Source organism: Canis aureus, chromosome 6, assembly GCF_053574225.1.
Source record: "Canis aureus isolate CA01 chromosome 6, VMU_Caureus_v.1.0, whole genome shotgun sequence".
Taxonomy (NCBI): domain Eukaryota; kingdom Metazoa; phylum Chordata; class Mammalia; order Carnivora; family Canidae; genus Canis; species Canis aureus.
In genome coordinates, this window is record NC_135616.1 from 65,915,346 (window position 1) to 65,941,672 (window position 26,327).

At 47.3% G+C, this 26,327-nt stretch overlaps 1 protein-coding gene across 11 annotated transcripts in view; it reads right to left on the minus strand.

The window, feature by feature from the left end:
* Positions 1–26,327, minus strand: part of CACNA1E (calcium voltage-gated channel subunit alpha1 E) — a 381,746-nt gene that overhangs the window by 62,814 nt on the left and 292,605 nt on the right. For 5 of the 11 annotated variants that reach the window (XM_077902060.1, XM_077902055.1, XM_077902059.1 and 2 more), the window contains exons 10-26: positions 24,883–24,936; positions 24,172–24,261; positions 22,989–23,198; positions 22,218–22,330; positions 20,511–20,623; positions 20,026–20,157; positions 19,450–19,522; positions 18,040–18,157; positions 16,244–16,311; positions 15,440–15,537; positions 10,851–10,907; positions 9,108–9,758; positions 8,361–8,674; positions 5,123–5,282; positions 3,806–3,977; positions 3,055–3,114; positions 2,161–2,267 (exon numbers count right to left, since the gene is read on the minus strand). In XM_077902060.1, the coding sequence (XP_077758186.1) occupies positions 2,161–2,267; positions 3,055–3,114; positions 3,806–3,977; positions 5,123–5,282; positions 8,361–8,674; positions 9,108–9,758; positions 10,851–10,907; positions 15,440–15,537; positions 16,244–16,311; positions 18,040–18,157; positions 19,450–19,522; positions 20,026–20,157; positions 20,511–20,623; positions 22,218–22,330; positions 22,989–23,198; positions 24,172–24,261; positions 24,883–24,936 (2,590 nt within the window). The remainder of the gene's footprint in view (positions 1–2,160; positions 2,268–3,054; positions 3,115–3,805; positions 3,978–5,122; positions 5,283–8,360; positions 8,675–9,107; positions 9,759–10,850; positions 10,908–15,439; positions 15,538–16,243; positions 16,312–18,039; positions 18,158–19,449; positions 19,523–20,025; positions 20,158–20,510; positions 20,624–22,217; positions 22,331–22,988; positions 23,199–24,171; positions 24,262–24,882; positions 24,937–26,327) is intronic. The other 6 variants (XM_077902065.1, XM_077902064.1, XM_077902058.1 and 3 more) reach the window with 3 other exon arrangements.

Below are 26,327 nucleotides of genomic sequence, written 5' to 3' on the forward strand. Positions count from 1 at the left end.
ACCAAGTCATGGAAACCAGCCTGCGTTCATCTTCAACTATTTGCACACATTATATATCAACATATACTTGGCTCCAATATTTGGACTTCAGGATGTGATGAGAGATCGGAAGGATAAGGAAGGGAATTAACATTTATTGATCATTCACACTGTACCAGGCTTATGTGCTAATTGCTCCACACACATAATTTCGACTCTATTTCATAAATGAAAACTGAGGTTAAGAGGGTTACTATTCTTGCTATGTTGCTCTAGGACATGGTGCAGGTAAGTAGAGTGGCTGTGATTCAAAGCAGGGCCTGCATGAGTCCATAGCCCACACCTGCCTCCCACTCTGCCCTGTTGCCCCCATGAGTTCTATTCTTCCTAAAGATGGGGAGGGTTCTTTCCCATATACTTCTCCATCCTTGTCTTTTGCTTCCTCAAAGAGAGACAAACTACTTTAAGGAGATCAAAATAAGAAAGAACAATATGGTGAATAATATATGCAAATGAATTGATAAAATGAGAAGGGAACTTGACCTTTTAAAAACTCCAGGATGATATTTATCCTTAACAAAGTAAGTAGGCCTCCTTGGGAAAAAAGACTTTAATGCTTTTTTCTAAGAAGGAGGAAGAGGAGCTGGGAGTCCCCTTGGTAGAGAGTCAGACTTGCCTTGATTTTTATCTTGAGGTGAGAATTTTTGGGAAAATATCATGCATTTGTGAAATTTCCTTGGAAATAGCTTAGCCGTGTCTAATAGGAGGCTTTCTTGTTGTAAGAGACACAGGTGATTCCATGTCACTCTAGTGGTGGGGGGTTAATATACTGGTGTCCATGGGGGACAAGGTATACTGAAACTGTCCTGCCAGCCCAGCCCACAGTCACCAGCCACATTCAACCTGGCTCTCCCCTTTGGAGGGTCCCCCATGGCTGGGACAGCAATGCAAAGAGCCCACTTCTAGGTTCTGGAAGATCTTAAGTTCTGAGGACAGCTGGAGACCTTTCATCTCTCTACAGAGAGCTCCCCACCCACAGCCACTTGGGGAATATTCCTTCCTAACTTTCATCCCACTTCTTTCTCTGCCAGGATGGACAGAAACAGAAGCTAATGGGTGTTTGGGGAGGAGAGGGGGATGGATGAGTCCTTTCTGATCCCTCGGACCTGGGAAGGTCAAACTTATGCGGCAGTTTTGCTATCACTGACAACTCCAAAATGCTTTCCTTCTGCTTCCTTACAGTACAGCAGCCGGATCTGCTCAGATGCCTCAGCTCTCTCTTGTACTTGGAGAGGCTGCAGGGAAGTCGGCCATGCCACCTGGAAAAGGGTGAAACTCATCTAGCAGTGCAACGAGGTACAGAAAGAGCCCACACGACTGTTGTTCATCTTCTGGGCACTCTACACACCAGCTTAGGGAGAAGGCCCTGACCGTGCACATGTCCTAGCTCTACCCTGGAGGGCCATGACATCCCCTTCCTTGCCTGGATGCCACAGGAAATGTCAGAATGCAGTTGAAAACCTGCTACAGGTGGATCAATGTTTGGGAAAAAAAACTCCCCAAATGTAAGGAGCATGGTTTAGTCACCTGAATGGTTTAAGACTGTTTTCCTCAGTGCATTATATCAAGGAAGCTGCGAAAGTCTTACGTTCCTGAGTTAAATGTGTTAACATGGTCCTTAGGTCTAGAAAATACCTCTGGGATCCCGCTGCTCATGAGCAGAGAATCTTCTCATACTCAAGGTTCTGTAATCTCTACTTTGTTCTATCTTCTGCATTTGTCTTCCAAGCTGATCCTTTGTTTGACATAACCAAGAAATGAAAGGGTACATGAGCTGTCCCCTGGGTCCCTCCCTGAGCCCACGGAGGCACTGCCCACATGGGTGAGGACCTGCCTATGTTTATTCATCTCCAAGAAAGGAACTCCAGGGCCTCTCACTTCTCCCTAGGGATCACCCCCCACCCCCAGCTCCTCCAACACCAGTGCTACCACTTAGGGCATGTGAGCTGAAGCTATAGGCTCCCAGGAGTACCACAGAGGGCAAGTGGGAAGCAGATTTCCAGGGCAGCTTTCTTTGGCACCACTTGGAGTGAACCTGGCCTTGAGAAGGCCTCAAATCAGTCAGAGTTTCAGGAAGAAGGGACAATAGGAAATTGAACAAGAAGAAAGAGTAACACTTACGCCAAAGCAAAGGCCACCAATGCACCAACCACCACCACAAAGTCCAGGATGTTCCACAGGTCTCGGAAGTAGGACCCATCCTGTAGGATCAAGCCCTGGTCTATCATCTGAAGAAGAAGGACATGAACAACCATGGATGAACCCACAGGTGCTGGCAACACACCCAGAGCTCATTGTTCCCCGGGACAATGCCTCTATTGCCAATGTCTCCACAATCAACCCTGCACAAGGACCTGAAGAGCAAGAGGACAGGTCCTACAGGCTCTCTCCACCTAACTATGAAGCCCAAGGCCCCTTGTCATAGCCACCAGGGTTCAACTAGACTCCTTGGCTCTCACAGAACCCTGCCACATTCCTCTTTCAATTAGTGGCTCAGAGCACCAGGCATCACCACATATGCATAGATGGGAAAACTCCAGATGGGAGAGGCTATGAACAAGACAGAATTGTGGGGTGTTAGGGCGGTGAGGACTGGACTGGTAAGCAATGACTGCAGACGGGACTACATGGAGTCGAGGAAGACCCATGTAGAGAAGACCTCTACCTGACCCTTTGCCTTGGCATAAACCAGGGAGTGCACTGGAGAGGCAAAGACCATCCCCACATCTGTCTGCACCCCTACTGCCTGCCTGAGAGCTGGCCTGGCTCCCCCTTGGGCCATACCCACAGATCCGCCCCAGTCCAAACATATCCACACAGTCACGCTGTGCCATGAAGTCTGGTCAGGACAAACTTCATTAAATTCTGAGGCCAGAAGAGGGGTTGCCAGAGGCCCTACCGAGGTCTGTCATTGGCTGGTAGGTGGCAGCACTGGGGAAGGACCCCATACTGAAGGGGCAGACCTAGGTCCCATCCAAACCCTGGAGAACCCAGCTTTTCTATGGAGGTTTTTACCTTTATAACCATCTCAAAGGTGAACACGCCAGTGAAAACATAGTCAAAATACCTCAGGACCTGTAAGACACATACGGTGAAGGGGAAGAGGATCACGTGTGGCCACCAGGCTATAGAGCCTTCTGCCTACCCACACACGTGCAGTCCTGCATCCCTGCCCCAGCTCATTTCTACCTCAGAACAGAAGCTTGGGATTGTAACTGCTAGTTGGGCACAGGGAGGAGAGGTGCCGTGTATTCTGCTATAGCCTCAGGACCCGATGGCCAGTCCTTGGCTCTCCCCTCCCCCTTGGCCAGAACTTAATTCCTTGGGTCTCAATTACCCCACAAAATCTCTCCCTCACCTCAGGATCTGGAATCCTTGTCAGTTCCAATCCTCCCCAACTCCCTCATATCTCCTGACATATACCCTTGGGACCTCCAAGAGATGTCTCAGTTCCCTGGGGTAGGGCTTCAGCTCCCCCAAATTCAGGCACATCCCTCTTGACCATACATCAGACCAACCCCCATACAAACCCCGGGTGGCTGCAAAGACCAGCTTGCTCCGGATCTAGGGTGCACTGCTGAAGCATCAGCATGTGGCGTGGCTGGGGAGTGGGGAGTGGGGACAAGGGGCTGATCATGACGTGGTCCATACTTTGCCCCAAGGAAGAGGAAGGGGCCACTTCCTAACCCTTCCTCATTTCCCCAGGAACCTTCCTTAGTTCACCTTTAATACCAGGATGGGAAGGGGCAGGGATGGGGGTGGGTACCAGGGCATTACGGAGGTTGGCAAACGGCTCCCGTGAACCCACTTTGTTGCGCTCCGAGTTGGTCAGGACAGGGTCCTCTGCTGCCAGGGCAATGCTGCTGGCGGCGATCACCAGGAGAATGCACATCTCAAAGTAGCGCAGGTTCACGATGTAGTGGCAGGCCCTGCGAATCCTGTGGGGTGCAGGAGCCAGCTGAGCTGCCTCGGCTTCCCTCCCATCCCTGTTTCTTAACTCCCCGCCCTCATGCACATCAGCCTCTTCCAGACAGCCAGGCCCTGGCCAGAGGAAGCCATGGGGAAAGCAATTTAATTTCTCAGGCACCACCCTTGATTTAAAGCTCCCGTGGGAGAAGGTAATCAGATTGGTTAGAGGCTGCACTATGCAAGCCAAGATACATTATCTGTAGGCACGTCTGAGCCATTGGAGCAGCCAGCATCAGACTGCACGCACTCGGCATAGATCCGTGGTACCCTCCACTGTATCTCAATGTCTATTCTCCCACCGTACAGAAACCGGAACATAGCAAGGAAATCAGAAGAACCCAGAAACATAAAAGTCAACCTTGATTTTAAGATTCCTAATGACAGCAGCAACATCTTTTCATGAGCCTCACATATTCTGATTAAAGTAATTATATTCTCTAGACTGTATTCTGGACTTGGGTGACCTGATATACCTTAGCCCAAATTCCTTCCTTCCCAGAGCCCTGCCTGAATACTGCCTGTGTGCTCAGTGAAAACCTTTTTGTCTTCCTAGCCTCAGAAGCCAGTCTATGTGTATATCTTGCTCATTTCCAGGGCAAAAGGAAGCTCTGTCTAACCTTCTAGAATCTTCTCTACCACCTCCTTCTTATGCCCTTACCTCTGCTTTGAAGAACATGCCTGTTTCAAAATCCACATATGCGGCAGTGGGACCAGTACTCTTAAACTCTAGTGAATGATCTATTTATTCTAGGCTCCGTATTCTCAGCTCTACCCACCACTGAAATATTTGGTGACATGTCCTGAGTAGGTTTCCTTCCTCCTACCCCGCTATCACACAACCTACTGACCAAATAAGAGGTACAAGGTCCTCTTCCAATGATATTTCTCACACTTTCCTGTCTTAAATTACTCTTCAGACTTAGTACAGAGCTCAGAGGCTGTTCAATCTCATGACCCCCTCCACCAGTGAGCACCCTGCATGTTTCAGATGTCTGGCCACAGTCCACTAAGGAGGATCAGAAGGATGGATGGACCCTCATCTCTCCCTCTTGTCATCAACCTGCCCTGGCTCTAACCCTGGCACTGAAGGGGAAGCGATGGGAGGGTGCCTTACGGGTTGGTGGTGCTGAAGATGAACATAGAGCTGTGGGGCACCATGGCTTTGCCCGTCTCACGCTTCTCCTTCTTCTGCTGCTTCTTCTCCATTTCCTCCTCCTCCTCTTTGATCTCAGCCTCCTTCAAGGGACTGGCTTCTCCATCAGTTTTGTTGCTAACTACAAAAGGAACATGTTGAGATCATCAGAAACCTAGCCGCATGTGAGAATGGTGCCCTTTATTTTCCATGAGGATGGACAGAGAGGAGGGGAGGGGGTTGTAGGAATATGTCTAGCCGGGGACCCTGCAAACATTGGAGGTGTTGGCTATTGCACTGAGTTAAGCCCTTGCTCTCATTCTCGCCAGACCCTCACCCTCATTTTACATGGTATAACCTTTTGTGCCATATAAATAATGATCATGTTTCCCAGGGAACAGGATGATTGTTTCTGTTGTAAAGTTTGCAAAGTTTCCTTATATCTAAAATCTAGGCCCTTTGCCTATATTCACTTATTGAATGTTCACATCAATACACCCTGAGCAGCATGCATTCTGCCCATTATACAGACAGGAAAACTAAAGTTCAGGGAATTCAAGTACCTATCCTTACTTAGATCATAACAGCTAGTTCCCAAATCAAAATCCTGTATCCTTTTGGTGATATCACACTGCAATGGAAGATTTTAAGAAACCATTACTCTGTTTGCGGCTGACTTCCTGGCTGTGCTTGTTCCACTCATGATTAATGTTGAAATGGCAATGCAATATTCATGCCTATATGCGACCGTGACAGCATTCTAGGACGAGGAGGATGAAGGAACCAGGGGCTGCGTGGAGCTCTTGGGCCACCACCCTCAGTTTCCACAGGCAAGTCACAGTGTGGCATAAGTGGCAGAGAGGCAGAAAGTACCTGAGTGGGGCCAGGGATGCAGTCAACCTCTCCCACTGTTCTCTTTCAGCGAATGACTCTACCCTGGAGCCTTGCACAAGTGGCAAGCCTTTGAGGTTCCGGCCCCTTCTGGGTCCTTCCAAAAGGTAACTTCTCCAAAGCCCTCTGATCATACGCTCTTCCCTATGACCAAGGCTTTCGACCAGTCCCAGAATAGGAACAGAGGAAGGTCAAAACTTTTTAATGTTTCTCATAAGAGAGGGTCCAAAGCACTTATTAGAGCATAAAATTAAACAGACACCAAAAGAGGTTGTCTGAAATTGTGAGACATGCCCAAGTCAACCCCAGGAGCACTAGACATGGGAGATTTCACTTTCTAAAGTAGACCTGGCATTCCAAGTGTAGAGAAGGTGAAGGAATGGAGATGGAGCAGTGCAAGAAAGAAAAGCAGGAAACCACAAATGTTGGAGAGGATGTGGAGAAAGGGGAACCCTCTTGCACTGTTGGTGGGAATGTGAACTGGTGCAGCCACTCTGGAAAACTGTGTGGAGGTTCCTCAAAGAGTTAAAAATAGACCTGCCCTACGACCCAGCAATTGCACTGTTGGGGATTTACCCCAAAGAGGCAGATGCAATGAAACGCCGTGACACCTGCACCCCGATGTTTATAGCAGCAATGGCCACAATAGCCAAACTGTGGAAGGAGCCTCGGTGTCCGTCGAACAATGAATGGATAAAGAAGATGTGGTCTGTGCATACAATGGAATATTACTCAGCCATTAGAAACGACAAATACCCACCATTTTCTTCGACGTGGATGGAACTAGAGGGTATTATGCTGAGTGAAATAAGTCAATCAGAGAAGGACACACATTATATAGTCTCATTCATTTGGGGAATATAAAAAATAGTGAAAGGGAATAAAGGGGAAAGGAGAAAAAATGAGTGGGAAATATCAGAAAGGGAGACAGAACATGAGAGACTCCTAACTCTGGGAGACGAACTGGGGGTGGTGGAAGGGGAGGTGGGCAGGGGGTGGGGGTGAATGGGTGACGGGCACTGAGGGGGGTACTTGACGGGATGAGCACTGGGTGTTGTTCTATATGCTGGCAAAATGAACAATGAAAAATAAATTTATTTAAAAATAATAATAAATTAAAAAAAGAAAAAGAAAAACAGGGAGGGTGACAAAACATGAGAGACTCCTAACTCTGGGAAATGAACAAGGGATAGTGGAAGGGGAGGCAGGTGGGGGAATGAGGTGACTGGGTGACGGGCACTGAAGGGAGCACTTAATGGGATGAGCACTTGGTGTTATACTATATGTTGGCAAGTCAAACTCCAATAAAAATATACATAAAAAAGAAAGAAAAACAAGGAAAGGAGAAGACTGTTCTATGCAAACAGTAAAATAAGGAAAAATTCAGGGAAGAAAAGAAGCAAGAAGCAAGGGTTGAATCCTGTGGTAACAGTTCTGTGGCCATGAGACAGAAGATGGGATTAATGCAGCAATAGGGGTGGGGTGAGGGTTAGAGAGGGAATAAGGCTGGGGAAGAAAGGGTGGGGGTAGGCTTAGGGCAGGAATAGGGTTAGGGCAGAAACAGGGGTGGAGATTAGGGTTAGGGCTGGGATAGGGGTGAGGTTAGGGTAGGAAAAGGAATGGAGTTGAAGCCAGGATCCCTCACCCAAGAGTGAGCTTGGGGTGGGGATGGGGAGGGTAGGTCCAGTGATTTTTGTCTTTTCCTTTTGAGGTCTGGAGATTAACATCTACTGCCGGAGGGATGTGGGATAAACACTAAATGAAAGCTCCTTGGAGAAAGGAGTAGATAAGAGTAATAGCTTCATAAAATGTTAGAGCTGAGAAAGACCTCAGGGATCACCCAACTCAATGCTTTCACTCTAGGATTGACAAACTGAAGCCTTGGGAGAAACCGAGGTTTGTGGAAGCCACACACCAAGCAGATCTGGGCCATCATCTGCTCCACCAGAGGTTCCCTAAGTTGTCCGGGCGACAGGGCATGTGGAGGTCCTGGAGACCACCACCAAATATTTACACGGTAAGTTAAGGAGCTGAATAGATATCTGGGAACAAAACCACATGTGATCCCTCTGAAGTCTCTATGGTGGTCACAGGGGCCAAGGCTGAGAGAAATTTTATGGGTAAAGCTTAAGACAGGAGAAAATTCTAACTTATATTTGCCATAAACCGAGATAAATCTACTGCTATTGTTTACTTGCTGTAGAATGATTTCATCCTGCTCATGGTGTTTCTCACGTAGTTCCACTGGGTGACTCCAGGGCCACCACTGTCCCCAGCCCTATATGGGATGGGTGGTGAGGGGGAAGGGAGTCAGGGACTGCATTCTCACTGTGAATCACAGTTGAGTCCATCAAGGGGCCCACATCAGGGATGGCGACGGTGACGCTGGTGCTGTCGGTGGTGGCCTTGTCTGTGTTGGCTGTGACGCAGGAGAGGTCAGGCTCACTCTGGCTGATGACCCTGCCAATGTCCAACTGCACATCCCCCAGCAGGGCCTGCTCGCTGCTGCCCTCCGGCTCCTGCTCCGTCAGCACCGTGTCCTTCCTCACTTCCAGATCGTGGTGGGGCAGGACTAGGGGTGTGTTGGCCTCATCAAGGGCTCCTGCCAGCCCAGAGCCTCTGGGCACCATCAGACTGTTCGTCCTATAGGAACAGAGGAGGGGACAGCTGGAGCTTAGATCTTAAGAGGCTATTCTAAAGTGGCTGGTGAGCCAGGCAAGAGGGAAGGGTGAGGGAAGCCCAAGGATCCTTGAGGGAGAGAGCATGGCAGCTGCTGCCTCCCACCTCTACCCATCCAGGCAGGGGGAGCTGAGACCCACAGGCAGTGTCCATGCCTTATGCCTGTCCATCCGTCCATGACCTGCTCCCAACAGGAGATGCCCTAGAAGAACAGACCCTGGTGTTCAAGGGGACAGAGTCCATGACCTTTCATATATACATACCTTATAAAGGGTGTATTAGCATCTTCTCCATTTTATAAAAGGAAAGAAAGCTGAGGGTCAAATGGGGTTACACCGAAGAGTCCTTAACCCCAGCAGTGCTATAGGCCTCCAGGGCACTCCTGTGACCAGCTTACCTCCTTAAGTCTTGGCCTCTGTCTTCTTCTTGGATGGTGGGTTCTTTGCCTGCATGGCCGCCCCTGGGCTCTCGCTCCTTCTCCCCGTCAGTGAGCACCCCCTCATCCAGACTCCGCTCCTGGCTGACAGACCTGCTCCGGGAGGTGGAGGAGAGCTCCTTGCCTTCCGTCCTGACACGACGGTGCCGGCTGCGCCGCTGGCTCTGCCTGTGCCTGGCCCGGTCCTCGAAGGTCACCACGGTCTCCCCTCCCCCAGCCTCCTGCTGGGTCGGATCACAGTTCCCATGACAGGGCCTGGCCAGCCATGGTGGCTCCCGTTTGCCCAGGGACAAAGGGCTCCTCTGGTTGTCCAGGGCACTCGACAGGTCCCCTCCGTCCCCCTTGAGGGACCCCCCGCGGCTGATGATGCGCTCCTCCTCACACTTCTCCAGGCCCGGGCCCAGGCCCTCAATAGGCCTAGGTCTCCGGTAGAGGCTGGGGTGGGCGTTGAGCGGGTTGAGGGGGCTCAGCGGGTTGAGGGGGTTGAGGGGGTTCATCGGTGGGGCCTCCTCTTTATTGAGGGCCTCCTGGCTGGACATCTGCATGTGCCTTCTCAGCTGGCTGGTGCGCTGCTCCCACACCGACATGTGGTGCCGGCGCCTCCGCTCCCTCCTGCCAAAGGGGAGACGGTGAGGACTAGGTCAGAACCCAACAGCTGAGGGCCAGGTAGGGAGCCACTGGGGTGTAGACCAGCCCTCAGCGGCCATGGGAAAGGGGCGGGACACATGGGGGGCAGGGCAGCAAACGGGAGAGCCCAGGACCTGCAGACAGGAAGCACAGAGAGATAGCAGAGTGGGCCACACGCAAGTAGGTGGTCGGACCAGTGCCTCCTAGCATGTGGGGCTTCCCACTCCAATCCCTGCTCTGCAGTAGTCGAGTGCTGGGGCAGGGGGTCAGCCCAGGACTCACCGGGTCTGCACACCCCTGTTCTCCTTTGTTCTGAGGGCATCCATCCACCTGCACCCACCCTGTATTCACGCTCACCACTGGCCCTTAATTCCAGGTCAGGGACCTTTCTTCCTCCTGTTCTCCCTGTCCTCTGCACCTCAGGTTACAGCTGGGGTAGCACAGGCTGGATCCTAGCAGAGGAGGGCTGGCGACAGCGACAAGCAGACCCACGTTGGCATCACCCTCAAAGAGCAAGAGCGCCATGGATCCCCAACAGCTAATAAAAACCTGAGAACTGCGTGTGCAGACACCAGCCGCTCATCCTCAAAACCACTGCTGAACATTTCAGCTCGGGGGCCTCAGTGGGCATTCACGTGGCAGCAGGCACACGCAAATGTGACACGCCCAGGAGAGCACACGGGAGTGGGCTCACAAGGGCCAAGGGGCGGTCACCCTACACTTTCACTCACATGTGCCCACACGCATCCTCGCTGAGGCCCGTACGTGGGCCCACGTGAAAGGCACACCCACCGACACGAAGTACCCGCACCAACGCGTGCCCACTCATGGGCCGCACAGAGGAGTGAACGACACATGGGGTCACATACCTTAGACACACACATTGAAACAAGCACATGTTGAAAGGTGCAGAGTATAGCGTCCACAAACCATGTGCACGGAACACACGCACACACCGCGGCACGCGCTGACATGCACACCCGCTGCCACTTTGTCTGTGGCGAGAACAGAGACACGGTGTCCCTACACACACACACACGGAACCACTCACAAACACGCAGACCGGTACACACATACAGGTGGCTGCTGCGTGGCTCCCACATCGACATGTGGTGTCTTCTCCTTCTGTCTCTTCTGGGAAAGAAAAACGAACAGGTTCAGTTCACCCCAACCTCTAGGAACCACAAGCCCCACAGCCACCAGCCAGTGTCCAAGAAGAGGCTCGGAGTCCTCTACGTGCCCGTACGCTCTCCACATGCCTGCTGCCCTCTGTAGGCTCCCAACCTTCAACTTGCCAAGGGAGTGACCTTTCGTTCCTTATTGTGTGCAAACATATGGATCCAGGGTTTGAAGCATACATGCAGACACAAAGGATATATCATGTCATGGGAGTATACAGCTTCAGGTGCTCCATCATCATGCCCCACTGGCACTCATACTGGCCCCTAAATAGCCTTCAGAGATCTATTCTGGAAACCCTATAAACTAGGACAAGAGTTGTATTTCCCCCAATTATGTCTAGGATATTCACATGGGTGGGATTCCCTGACTCATCACTCCAATCACTGTAGAACATGCAGGAACAAATGCCCCACCATGCACATCAAAGCCACAAAGCAGCCCATGGCCAGGGGCAGGGTCACCACTCCATGGGCTGCTGTCCATGTACTTCAGGATATGTGCGTGCCCCTGCAATTCTGCAACAGCGACCCTGGCCAGAGGCCTTCTGGGTTCTGTTCAGCCACGTAAAGCAAGCACAGAGTCGATCTTCTTAGCCATGCACAGGAAGAAAAAAATAAACCTTTCTACAGACACACACATGCTGTGCCCTTTTACTGACAAGGTCAGTAGAAGGTCAGACTGGCAGGGTATGGGCATCATCCACCAAGGCAAATGGGACTCCTAAAAATGAAGCTCTCAGTGCACAGTCAATGCTCAGGTAGAGGACAACACACACGGCACACTTGTGGAGCAAGCTTGCCCCAAGTCCTGGGCTGACAGACCCAGTGTGGCCCACTGGGACCCGCCTCGACCTGGGAGGTTAGCAAATGCTGTTCCCTCCCTGACCAATGGAGAATATGCTAGGCAAAGTATCACTGCCCTACCGCCATGCCCCATAGCCGCAGTGAAGCCTGATATATGGGTGGGCTGAGGGAGTAGAGGCAGCTGGTTGGAGCCTCACTTGGCATCTGGAAGAGGCACAATGTGTACAAGCATCCATGGAGTGGGTGCAGACATCACTGTGGAGACGCCTGTGAGCTCCCCAACTGTATGCACCCTTCAGCTCAGGCAGCTGTAATGCAATGAGGCACACGCAGTGTGGTGGTGCCAAGAAGCATGGATAGCATATAGAAATAGAAAGACACACTCTAGCCAGGCAGCATGCACACCCACTAGGGAAAGCAGATTCTACCGTCTATTTGCAGATCCTCAAACACTCAAATATCAGCTCTCCAGAAGCACATGTGTAAGAGTTTAAGTACATAGAAGAATTCTTTCTCATGAATGCACACGCACGCACGCGTGCGCGCGCGCACACACACACACACACAGGCCAAGCAAAGAGAGACACAACTTTTAGCTCCCATACAAATCAGATACACACTTCAAACAGCACTTCTCCACTCACACATACAAATATCCAAAGTCAGACTGCATCATTAATATACCTTCATTCCCAAAATCACACAGAGAAGCATCAACATATCTCCAACTCATACGTATGTGACCTCACATACACCTTAGGTTAACCTTGTGGATCAGGAGTGGGCAGCTGGCATTCTTCCCATTTCAAAGATGGGGAAACAGAGATACTAGGATCCTAAGTGGTTCTCTCTCCAAGGACACGGAGCACAGGAGTGACAGAACCAGCCCTCAGACCTTCTGATTTGTAACAATGCTCTTTTCACATTTCTCTACGGAGTCCACATCCTTGGTTGTACCATAGTCTAGAAAGCAGCAGTCTTGCCCGCGCTCCTGAGCAACACACACCCACCCTGACATAGTTTCCACCAGCAGTACCCACCCTGCAGCACATGTACTATGACCAAAGCTGGATCCCTGCTCATCTTGGATGGTTACAGCACCTTCTTCCATCTCACTGGGCCCAGATACACACACAGCTCACTGCCTACAGACCTATGCCTACCAGCATTTCATTCATTCTTTCATTCCACAAATAGTGAGTTTCTACTCTGGGCCAAGCATCTTCCCAACTCACGTCTCCAAACCCACTCTTCCCCAGGCTTCCTCAACTCAGTAAATAGAACCACCCACTCCTAAGTGACAGCCAGCCCTACCCATCAGCATGTTTGCATACCTGTGTGTGTTTATTTTTAACCCAAACTCATGAGTGCAGGGAAGGTGGGATAGGAACTACTCAAGGCCCAGCGATTATTCCAGAGAGGAAAGAGTTCCTCTGCCTTTCTCCATCAATCTTTAACAAATTTTGAGGACAGTCTATTCTCACTTCCAGAGAAGGCGCTCAGGGCCAGCCTTTCAGTTTTGAAAGGTGAGGGCAGGATGATGACTGTTCCGGGGAGGCAGGTCCCCACATAGAACTCTGGAATGCCTCTATAGGGGGTACTGATGACATTCAGAGCCCTTCCCATGACCACTTGGCAAAGGCGGCTCCTCCTTTTCCAGCTTCAAGTAATGGATTACAGGGTCTGGTTGTTAGGATAGAGGCGCACAGCCCAGGGGTCTCAAAACCTTCCCATTGAGCCACCCATACAGATCTCACAGAGGTTCAGAAACCATAGGGATTCTCAGCTCAATACCTTCGTCCAGCTCCACATAGCGCTCACACTTTGCTAGTCTAACCAGCAACCACAGGTCCAGGCTGGATCCTTCAAGTCTATACTCAACTGCTCCACTCTCTCACCTGCCATTCTCTCTCTAATCCACTCCAACTGGATTCTGTTACCACCAAGCCACAGAAACTGAAGGTTGTAAACAACTTTCATTTTGCCAAACCCAATGGTCCCTGCTGTCTTCATTTTACGTGATATTTCAGTAGCATTTAGCTGCACTCCTTCCTTTTCTTTAGGCCTCCAGGTCATGACACTTCCCTGTTCTTTCTTCCTACTCCTAATCACTCCCCATCTCCTTGGTGGGTTTCTCCCCCTGCCAAATCTGGAGGCACAGGAGTGCCTTGGGCTTCTGTCCTGAGCAACTCTGTCTTCATTACAACTCCATATGAGCTCATCCGCAATGATAGCTTAAATCTGTCCAAACACAAATGGCTCCCCACAAATCTTTATTTCTAACCCTTACTTCTTCTAAGCTTCAGACTCATGTAATCAATGGCCTCTTGGGCATCTTTACTTGGATGTCCTCTAAGTATCTCAAATGTAACGTGGGAAAATGAACCTTGGATTTCTACTGTTCTCCAGACTATCAGAAAGTACCACCATCCTCTACCTAGTTGCTTAGGCATGAAGCCTTAAAGCATGAGGGAAATACTCTTTTATCTCTACCCCCTATATCATGTTTAATTCATCACCTTTTCCTTTGGTTCTGTCTACAAAGCACAGACTGAGTAGGATTATTTCTCACCTCCTTCCCTGCTACCACGGCCTCAACTACTACTACCTGTCACCTACTTTACTCTTAGTTAACACTATTTCTCTGCCTTTACCCTTGGCCCTTACAATCCATTCTTCATAGAGCAGAGTGACTTTTTAAAAGTATAAATCATATGGGGTTCCTGGGTGGCTCAGGTCATGATCCCAGGGTCCTGGGATGGAACCCTGTGTAGGGCTCCCTGCTCAGTGGGGAGTTTGCTTCTCTGTCTGCCTTTGCTCTGCCTCTGCCCCTTACCCTGCTCACACTCTCTTTCTCTCAAATGAATAAATAAAATCATTTTTTTTTCAAATTTTTATTTATCTATGATAGTCACAGAGAGAGAAAGAGAGAGAAGCAGAGACATAGGCAGAGGGAGAAGCAGGCTCCATGCACTGGGAGCCCGACGTGGGATTCGATCCCGGGTCTCCAGGATCACGCCCTGGGCCAAAGGCAGGCGCCAAACCGCTGCACCACCCAGGGATCCCCATAAAATCATTTTTTAAAAGTATACAGCAAGTAGTATCTATCCTCCTGCCTTAGACCCTCTAAGGTTGCAATTAGAATAAAAGCTAAAATCCTGGGCCTTCAGGATTCCCCTGACCTTATCTCCTTCTATTCCTCCTTGTTCCCTGCACACCAGCCACCCTGCACCTTGCTGGAGAATGATCCTCCTCTGTAATTTCATGTGACTGCCTTCTCTACATATAGATCTCTATTTGAATATCACCTCTTCAAAGAATCCCTCCCAGACTGCCTGTAAGTGCTCCGCCCAATTCACATTCCTCTGCATTTCTACCCTGTTTTATTTATCTTATAGCAATGATCTCCACCTAAAATTATTTATGTGTGTTTATTATCTATCTCTCTCACTGAAATAAAAACTCCATGAGAAGAGAGACTCTGTCTTGCTCATTGCTGTATTCACAGGACATTTCCCAGCATGGAGTAGTCATCCTCCAATAATATACCATTTTGAGTTGATGAATAGGACATTTCCCAGCATGGAGTAGGCATCCTCCAATAATACACCATTTTGAGTTGATGAATTGGCTGTTAGCACAGGAGCCCAGGGGTCAGTGAAGTGGGGACAGCCAACTCACTCGATAGAAGGCATGTTGGGTGCAGACATCGGGCTGACCTCCTTGGCCTTCTGCAATGCATGTTTCTGGTTAAAAGCCTCCTCTTCTTCTTGTTCATCCTAGATACAAAGCAGAAATGGCTTTTCCTGGGATCCTCATGAAGGAGAATAGTGCCCTTGGCTCTCCCCACAAGTTCTAGAGACCAGGTGAAATGAGGAAGGCAGGTAAAGGTGTTAAACAAGGTAGTAGGACGGTGCGTTGGCTCACAGACCTCAAGTGGCCAGGCACCTTGGGAGACAGAAGCCTCATCAGCCCTGGAATGATCAGTAATTCTGGTCTCCACTCAGCCCCACGAGCTTCCCCACAATTTCTCAGGAAAGCCATCAGTTCTACCCCAAGCTCTAGCCCCTCAGTGGAGCCCATGGCTATGGAAGTCAGAAACTGAAGCTGACATCTCTCAGATATTCTGCAGTATCTGCAAGTTATAGAGCCAGGGCCCTTCCAGGTAGACCTACCCTAAAGGAAAACACTAGGACTGTGCCTTTACTCATACCCTCTCCCCTGCCCAGCTAAGTGGCCTCACCCCAGGTGATCAGGCAGGGACATCATCCCTTCTTTTTGATGACACTGGAAAAGCCAGTTCAGGTGAAATGACTACAGCTACTAAGAACATACATCTTAGCCTGCTCTGGTTTTCACATACATTATTTTACTTGACCTCAACAATAATCCTGTGAAGTATGCAAAGCAGATATATTATTCCCATGTTATAGAGGAAGTGCCTAATGGCACTACAGAATCATCAGAAATGCAGAAAATGCTTACCTTGGTCAGCTCTTGGGCATTGGCCAGATTGTCCACAGCAATGGCCAAGAACACATTCAGCAGTGTGTCTGGGGTGATGAGTTAAGGATGGGGAACTAAGAAAACCAAAAGGCTTTAGCAAGACTGAAGACGTCTCTAGGTCTTTGCTGCCTCGGATACCAGCAGGAGCAGAAGCTGCTCCATAGCAACAATTAAGCAGAGGGTATGCAGCCTTCCTTCCTTCCACATAGCTTCTCTTTGCACAAGACATAGAAATAGCTGAATCCAACCACTCAGGGGTCAAGTTGGAATAAGGAGGCCTTTAGACATGTGCGGCCTCCATTTATAGTGATACTGAATAGAGAATCACTGAACAACATGACAGTAAGGAGCTCAATGCAGGAGCTTGCCTCTCCTTTCTGGGAGGCTGGCATCGAAACCCACCTAGACCAAACATCCCACCTTGTTCTTAAAGATGAAAAGAAATGAGATTCCACAGACCCATCACTGACTGGTTCCCAATAATGAAACACTAGTTTTTATCCTTCTTATCCTTGGAGGCTTCCATATTTCATTTAGCAAAAATGTCACAGAGCACACAAGATCATTATGGAACCCACTTCTATTCCAAGCTCTAACCTCTGAGGTCCTAGTTTTCCAACTTCCTTTGAGGTCCATGTGTTGTGGAACATAGAACTGATTCCAGCATAGAAGTCCAGTCTGACTACCCTTAGAGAAACAGCATGCCACTGTGACAAACTGGCCTTCCAATTCTGTGATGTGCTGCATAGCTTTCTTTATGGGTTTCTCATGTTTGGTTCATAGTCTGCTCTGGCCTCTAGAAATTTTCAGAGCAAAAAAGCTAAAGGGGTATCTCTTCTATGTGAGACTGAGGAAAAAAAAAAAGTATAGCTATATCACCTGGCTCTCCCTTTTTTGCTCCACCACGGCCATTTCAAGGCAAGTCCCATTTCCCCAAAACATCTAGTGATTGTGTACAAGTGTGCAGTTTGTAAGGTGCATCCAGATAAATTATCTCATTTACTATTCACAACTAGCAAAAGGTTGGATGCTGTTATTCTCCTTACAGATGTGAAAACTAGAAGCACAGAGAGATTAAGGGACTTTCCCAAGGCCACACAGCTGGTAAGCAGAATTGCCAGGATTAAAACCTAAATCTTCCTAGACTAGATCCTGTGACCAGGTATGGGTTTAGGAATTGAAGGGACTTGATTTCCAGTCTCCCTTTGACTTTGGCTATTTCTTCTAAGTCTTAGAAGGTAAGGATTAGATCAAAGAGCGCCTGTAAAACACTTAGTGCAGGGTCTCATGTATAGCACAAATATAATAAATGTTGCCTATGCTTAATAGTATTAGCATTAATCATAATGCTGATATTTTTGAGATCTTAACTATGTAGCAGGTCCTGCTCTATATTAACATGTAATTAATTAGTAATGCAATGTGGCCACTATTTCAGCCTACAATGATCTTTGTCATCCATTTTCCCCAGATGACAGTATCTCCAACTATTCAGTATAAGAGCCTCATATGTTATTATTTGCGTATGCTGAAGATTTGGATAATACTTTATCTTCTTGTTTATATTTGTCTTCTTTACCCAACTAGAATACAATTTCCTTAAGATCAGAATCCTTGTTTCTCTTAGTACATCAAGCAATATCTACCCCAGAACTACCCTGACCCACCCTCCCCAACAAAAATAACCCCACCCACCTCTCTACCACCACCCTCCTCAAATGCTGGTTCAAGCAGGCAGGCAGGCAGCATGAAGAGGAGTATCTTAAAAAGGATACAGTTTCCAAACAAGGTGAGCACAATGAAATAGATAGCTGACCACATGCCTGAGCTAACTCCACCCTGGGAACGGATCCCATTGTACATCACCTCATTCCAGTCCTCACCTGTTAGGATCTATGCAAAGCAAATAATAAGCAAGTCAGAGACTTGGGTTGGTTGAGAAAATGGGGCCAATGAAAAAAGGAAAATTCTGGCCTGGGTCTTTCCATCTACCCCTTGCTTGGCCATTCTGCCAGGGAGAAAAATAAAGTCATTTTCATGAATAATTCTAAACTTTCTTCTGATAAGGACGATAATTTTAGGCACTGAAAATGGAAGGAGAGCATCAAAAGAAAGAGTCTATTCTGAGTTTGAATACAGACTCCCTCCACTTCCAGCTTTGTCAGGCCTAGGGGAATCAGAGAGACCAGATGGTCTGGTCACTACCAGTCTATCCCAAGGGAGCTAAGATACAGTACTTAGGATAGCAGCATTATTACAAATAGCCTCATAGGCTCCAGTTCCAGAGACCTGATTCTGGTTTAACCTAAGATTTTAGCTAAATAGTGTTTTCTTTAGCTCTCAGCATTATAGATTTTTGAGTTTCCCTCCATGATTTAAAAATATATTTTTTTTGTGGGACAGGGGGAGGTGGGGTGGGTGGAAAAATTAATTCATTAAATGGAATATGGGTCAGAAGATGTGTCCAATTTCAGAGAACCATAAATGTGATATGACAGTTTTACTTCTTCCTTACCAACTTGGATGACTTTTATTTCTTTTTCTTGTCTGATTGCTGTGGCTAGGACTTCCAGTACTATGTAGAATAAAAGTGGTGCAAGTAGACATCCTTGTCTTGTTCCTAGTCTTAGAGAAAAAGCTTTCAGCTTTTCACCATTGAGTATGATTTGGCTGTGGGTTTGTCATATATGGCTTTATTATGTCAAAGTAGGTTCCTTACATACTCATTTTGTTCAGAGTTTTATCATGAATTAATGTTAAATTTTGTTAAATTTTTTTTCTGCATCTATTAAAATAATATGATTTTTATCCTTTATTTTGTTAATGTGGTAGATCACATTGATTGATTTCTGGATACTGAACCATCCTTGCATTCCTGGAATAAAGCCCACTTGATGGTGGTCATAAATATCGTAAGTTACTAAGTGTCCCTACCTTAATATCTCTTGCAAACTCACAAGTATAGGGAAAAGGCCAATATGTAATCATAATAGAGCTCTTCCATACTGGTAAAAACATAGCTACAGAAATTCTAAGAATTATTGTGATGATAATTACTCAACAAGAGTCCCAGTTGCCTGGGATGAGCCTGGGAAGGAAAAATAGGATTCACCTAACATATCATTTTGCTGCATGAGCTCCAAAAGATCCTACATAACATTTTTAACTGCTACTTGGCCTCATACCTGGAATACAGTCATGATGGCTGCAGGGAAGGTATCAAAGTTTGCTGAAGGAGTCCCATCATTAAAGTTAAACCTGAAAAATGAAGTTCAGAGAGAAGGATGAAATGAAAATCTCACATACCAAGTTTTCCCTTCCTTCTCCATTACTTCTTTTACCCTTTCTCTATATACTCCTCTTCCCTAATTTCTCCCCATTCCTTGTAATTACGAAGATGGTATTATGAATAACTACTACTGATGGACGGTGCACTTTGAAGGGTGTGGATAACAAGATAGAGTTTGGGATGATCTTGAATTTTAAGGCTCCATGCCATACATTTTAGGGACAGCTCCAAAGAGAGGGGTCTCCAAACCCAGAATCCTGTATGGTTTGAAAAGATTAAAAGCAGAGATATGTGTTTTATAGACACACACACACACACACACACACACACACACATACACACACACTTAGTGGTTGATGTGGACCAAAGCAAAAAGGATGGTAGCACAGTGATCAGATTAGAAACCCTGGTGCTTACAGGCTGAAGACTGAGTTTTGAGGCTCCTTTGAATGGGAAGTTCACTGATGCTTACCTGCCTCCAAACAGCTGCATTCCTAGGAGAGCAAAGACAACGATGAAGAGGAAGAGGAGGAAGAGCAAACTGATGATAGACTTCATAGAGCTCATCAAGGAGACCACCAAATTTCGCAGAGATGCCCAATACCTATAAAACCCAAACATTATAGCAGTGAACACTGAGTATAAAATTATCCCCAAATGCAGCAGGGCATCTGCCTGGTAGTCTATGAAATATGCTGTATTTGTATACTTGGGTGAAAGAGAGATGTCAGCAACAATGAGGTACCCCCTTGGGAATGTGGCATGGGATCTGGCATCCTAGATATTTTTCTGGTTTGATTTTTGGAGAAGGAGGAGCTGAAGAATGGAGTAGGGGATGTGGTAGGGAAGGGGAACATGTGGCCAAGGGGAATAGGGTACAGAAGGAAATACAATAAGTCAAAGAGAAGCTTCCACTCTCACAGGTGGCTAGGAAGAGTCTAGATTCTGATCACTTACTTGGTTATTTTAAATATTCTTAGAAGCCGGAGAGCCCGTAAGACACTGATTCCAAAAGATGTGCCAGGTCTGAAGATTGCCCAGACCACTTCAAAGATGCTGCCCACAGTGACCTAAAGAGCCAAACCCAGCCACAGTGAGGAGGAGGAGCAGGAGGGAAGAGCCTTCTAGCACTCAGCAGTCAATGCTTCTTACTGGGCTGTGGTGAAATTAAAACTCTACCCTCCCCACCCAGCACAGCTCCTACAGGATAACCCATCTGTGAAGGCTGCTGAAGGAAACAGAGGCTCTACTGCCTCCCTCCCCACTGCCCCCCATTCTCCCACCCTGACTTCACTCCTTCATACTGGAGACGAGTTCCCTGACTGCCGTTCTGTCCTCGGTGCAAACTACCAGAACCAGGCACTACTTCTCCACAGATCTGATAGCCACAACTGTCCTTACAGAATAACACCTTGAACAAACAGACGAAAGAGGGGTACTTGAGGCAAGGAAACAAGTTTGAGTTAATACAGGTTGCATTCCGATGTAAAAGCCTCAGAGGAGGTCCACATTCTCTCCCTGTCCTAGAATTTAGTGCTACCCAGAATGGTTCTGGTGCCTATATGTGAAATAGCTGTCACTCAGGTCCCATACACCCGTGTGACAGTACCACTTGGTGGCATAGAATTGACTGCTGTAGGAAGTAGCAATGTCAAATTAACACTCTGGTTTTCATTTCAATTCTATGTTCACTGGACATCTACTATATTCTACATGGTGCCCAAGGAGAGGTAACAAAAATGAATCCTCACTGCAAGGCTGCAAAGTATGTATATAGGGAATGGTCCTTCACTAGCTGCTGTGCCTGAAAATTGTCCATACCCAGAAGCATATGTTCCAAGTTAAAATGCAGACTGGCAAGGGCTCAAAATCGTTAGCACCTAACTGAAGATTTGGCAGGAACAGAAGTGGGTTTGGCAGAGAGAGAAGTGGTTCAGGAACCCAAAGGTTTGCACCCTAGTTCTGCTGCACTGGCCCTGTGAACTTGCACACGATGTTCTCTATTTCCTCATTGGCGAATGGGAAAGGTAACTCCTGATACATAATAGAGTGGTTAGGAGTCCGGAAAGCAGTGCAGGACAAAAATGTCTGTCAAAGCACCTTGAAGACGGTTAGATAAGTACACATTTATATATCAACATTATTTAGGAAGTGAACACTGGATGAAACAGTCTATGTGGGAACTTGCTAATACAAGAGTGTGTGTCTGTGTGCATGTTTGCAGGAAAGTTCTATCTCAGTAATTTTCCCAATTTTAAGCTAAACTAAAAAACAAATATAAGCTTCTCTTTTTTTACTGAACCACCTTCTGGAATCAGTTCCTTTGTTCTCTCTCAGGCTTCCCCTAAGACAATAAGTGGTTAAAAACTTGCTATGGGTAGCTCCATCAAATTCACTCAGCTATACACGGAAGTGTACACCACAATATCCATGTTATACTTCAAAAAAAAAAAACATTAAAAATAAAAGAGCTTTAAACAAACCAACCAACCCTAATATGGGAAGGACTCACTCATTCCTGACCTCCCTTTAGCTAACTTACTTATTCTCCTTTTATAAATTCTGATTTTAGTTCTTCATGCTGAGCAATAAAGCAAGCTGCTTATCTCACACGGTGGTATATCAACATGAAGCAGGAGGACAGGTAGGCTCCAAAGCACTTACCCCAAAATCAAAACAGTTGAATGAAGAGTGAAAATAAAGTCGAGGTCCCATGCCATACATCTTCAGGGACATCTCCAGGAGGAACAGTCCCAGAAACAAAAATTCTGCATAGTCTGAAAGCATCAAAAGCACATGTGTTTGTTGTGTAGACAGTATGGGCTCCGCACTCCTCAGCCCAACCCCTCACCTACAGAGGAGCCCTCAATGCCAACAGGCAAAACCTAATGATATCTGAATATACTTTCTGACCTGGGAGTCCCAGGCACACTCCATGTATCAGCTTTGCCATTTTTCAATGGATGTTAAATGATAAATGGCTCTTAGGAAAGAAAGAAAGGGCTTTGCCATGGCGCTGATGAAGGAGCCAGATTCATTCTACACACACACTCAGCTGTGACAGCATCCTAGATCCTCATTTTCACCCAGTGGCAGCCTTACCCAGAGGTGACCTATAAATTCCCACCTTGGTCTACTGGAGGTAACCACTACCTAAGAACTTTCTCCCCAGGACTTAGGTGACCAAAATCCTCTATGCCATTGAGCCTCCTTAAGATACTAAATGAAGCCCTTAAAGTACCCAAGGCTAATGCCATTTCATTGACTTATCAGCAAAGATTTATCTGATTCAACAATCAATGCCTAGGGGAATGGTGGTGTGATATCCCAACGCCTTGAGGACAACTCTGGCCTCCCCCACACTACCCTGCCAGGACCAGCAGGACATATGCTCTCTTACTTTCACACCCAAATCTAGCTACACTGTTCACTTACAGAGGAGATGGGTGAGCCACTGGGGCTGGTTATGATGGACGATGGCCACACAGGCAGTGTTGAGAGCCACAAGGCTCAACACAATCCAGTAAAACACCTGGGATTTCACCATGTGGCGGATAGAGATGCGCAGAAGCCTTTCTTTGTGCCGGAAATAGGAGGCCCCATCCACCTTTGCACTTTTGATGCTGGCTCGGGCGAGAGGTGTGCCTAAGGGGAAAGAAGTAAGGAAGAAGAATGAGGCTGCACAACAGATCACCCTCCATGGGAAGGGCACAATCAAAGGGGGAGGCAGACAGCTTTAATGCTGGGCTAGGTGACCCCCACATTGTGGGCCCAGGGAATCCCAATGGTATGAGCTAGGTAGTTTCCATACCAGACATCCCTGCTATTCCTCACCAGACATTCTCAGTTCTAGGAAATGGAAAGATTCCCTGGGCACAACACCAGACATATACCCAGCTTCCTGAATCTTAATAGTGTAGCGTTAATGTTTTTAACAGATTGGGCTTCTCTCTGGCCTTTCCTTTTAAATATGCTTCAGGCACTGAAATTGTTTTGCTGCATTTGTCATTATTTCTACCATGGGCAGGCTAAAGCAGCAATGAGTTCTGTATACCTCTTCTGCTTTTTAGGATGACGTGAAGGAGGAAGTAAAAATCTGCCATCAGCCAGCATGTCTAAGAGAACCTGGCATTGAAGAGTAATCATTTAAGAGTTGTCAGCAGGATTTGTTTAAATACCATGTGGAAGTAGGTGAATGCCACTGTGGTTAAGCAAATGATTGCAGGTCCTCAAATGGTGGTCACTAGAAGCCAAAGGTCCTCAGGATCCTCTGAACAATATCCCAAAGTGGGTTCTCATGATCACATCCAGGACAGAGAGAGAGAACATGTGTGTGTGTGTGTGTGTGTGTGTGTGTGTATGTGTATGCAAATGGCATACATTTGCCACACTTGAAGAGTATGGGTTTGATTCGATTCTTAGCCCTAAACCCTATGGTCCATTTTTCCCTGCAACTTACTGTCATCTAGATTAGATTTCCAAGTCCTTCCCTTAATTACATCCCTAAATTCTGGATTCTTTTGATTCTACTCCTCTTTGTGGCACTTCTCAAGAGACAGGATCTTTCTTTTTATGGGAGATCAGACTAGCAAAAGAAGATCTGACTGGTTCCACTCACCCACAGAGGAGATATCGACACAGTGTTCATCACTGGAGTCTCGAGTCATGGCCTCTGTCCGGCTCCTTTTGATGGTTGCCCTTCGAAGCACTATACCAGGGAAGGGGGAGGTCAGTGACGGAACACAAGAACAATCAGATCACTCTGGCCAAAGTTGAGAACTGTGTGCCAGGCTCCTGTGACCCAGGCAGCTGCCTTAAAGCACCTGAGCCATGGTTCTAGAAGCCACCAAAGGTCTATAGAAGCATGACTCCTGTGCTCAGCAACACCTCAGAAACACACAGGCTGCAGAATCCTCCTAGACCTTATCTACATGCAGTAGGTAAGCAGGCACTCCATATCTATTTGTTCTGGCTCTTCCTAAACAATGCCACTTCCTGCTAATGCAAATGGTCCTAAGATGAACCCTACAAATTTTCAAAGAAGATCCCTATACATGCCACTGGTGTGTGATGGTCTTTTCTTTGTACAGTATCAATCCCACGCCTTAGAACAAAGCAGCTCTTGGATTTCATTCCCATCACTTTAAAAAGCATTTAAATCCATGACTCAATTCCCTTCATTTTAAAGCATGAGAGATTTTATGACAGAGAGGCTTTCCTTTCAAATCCCAAAGCACTCCTCTTTTAGTTCTTTCTCCTTTTTTGATCAAGAGATTGCCAACAGCATAAGAAGGTGCAAAGGCAGTAAAGCACTGGAGCACTTTCTTACCTTCTAAGGCTGACGTCCCAGCATTTTTATTTTCTTCAGCAAGCATGACTTCCTCTATATGGAAATAAATGGTTTAGTAAATTATCTGTAAATGTCAAATTATTTTGCAAAATGAAAAATCCCCCAGGGATGGCTGTGGCTCTAGGGCAAGAAAGAAAGAGAGAAAGAGAGAGAGAAAGAGCAGAGTTCATAGCTCCACACAGGCACAAGCATCAGAAAGACATCAAGAGTCACAGAGGTAGCATCTGAGTGCAAATCAGAACAGAAAGGAAGTTCTGTAGGGAGGGGGCTCTTGGTGGTTGATTGGTAAAATTCAGCTCTGTGTCTAATAACACTTGTTGAGAGGAAGAACTGATCTTTTTAAACTAAAATCTCCTAAATTGATAGGAATGAAAGATTTCCATTTCTGTTTTTTCTTCCACCCAGGTTCTGTAAACTTTTTCTAGCAATAGGAGCTTCTCTGTTTTTCTTGTTTGCGGCACATACAAGGCATATCACGGCACAACACCTACCACCTCGTTCAGGAGATAAGATCACATTTTTGGGCTCCAGCCTGTCTACTTCTTGGAGGGGAGCAGAGGAAGATGCTAGTGGCCCAGAGGGGCAGGACCTGTGGGCTTGCCTCCTATCCCCATACCACAATCTGCCTTGCTTGAGTGAAAGAGGCAGAGTGAATTTGTCCCTTGATAGAACAAAACATAAATATTTGTTTTTTGTCTACCTTCTGGCACAGAGCTCCAAAACCCTTGGAATTTACTGTCCTCTGTGTGCTAACAGGATGACTCATTGTGGGGGAGGCCTGGAGGATCTGGACTGGTCACCAGAAAAACCAACCACAGGATTAGGCCGCATTCCTCCTCCTAACTCCCAGAATGGGAGAGGGGCTTGAGAATGTTCAATCGCCAATAGCCAGTGATTTAATCAAGCAGGTCTACGTAATGGAAACTTCAAAAGCAAAAACAAAAACCCGAGGTGATGGGGATCAGAAAGTTTCAGATTAGTGAACACATCAAGGGAGCATGGAGGCTCTGTGCCCCTCCTCCACTCCTCCACCCCTAGGTATCTCTTCTATTTGTTCCTGAGTTGAGTCCTTTTTAATAAACTGGCGACAATAAGTATAGTTTTCCTGAGTTCTGGAAGTCATTAGAAGAATTATCAAACCTGGAAGCCTCTAAATTTGCAGCCCAGCAGGCCAAAATGCAGGTCACCTGGGGACTCCACTCATGGATGCTGTGTGAAGTGAGGGCAGGCTCGTGGGGTTGAGTGCCTAACCTGTGGGATCTGCACTAACTTCCAGTGGTGTTTAGTGTCAGAACTGAACTGAATTGTTGGACACTCAGTGGAGAATTGAAGGACCAGCCAGTGTTTGGACAATGATGTGTCTGGTTCTTGGTGTTTGGAAAAGAACAAATAGTTCCTTGGATTCTCCTCTTGACCTCCCCAGG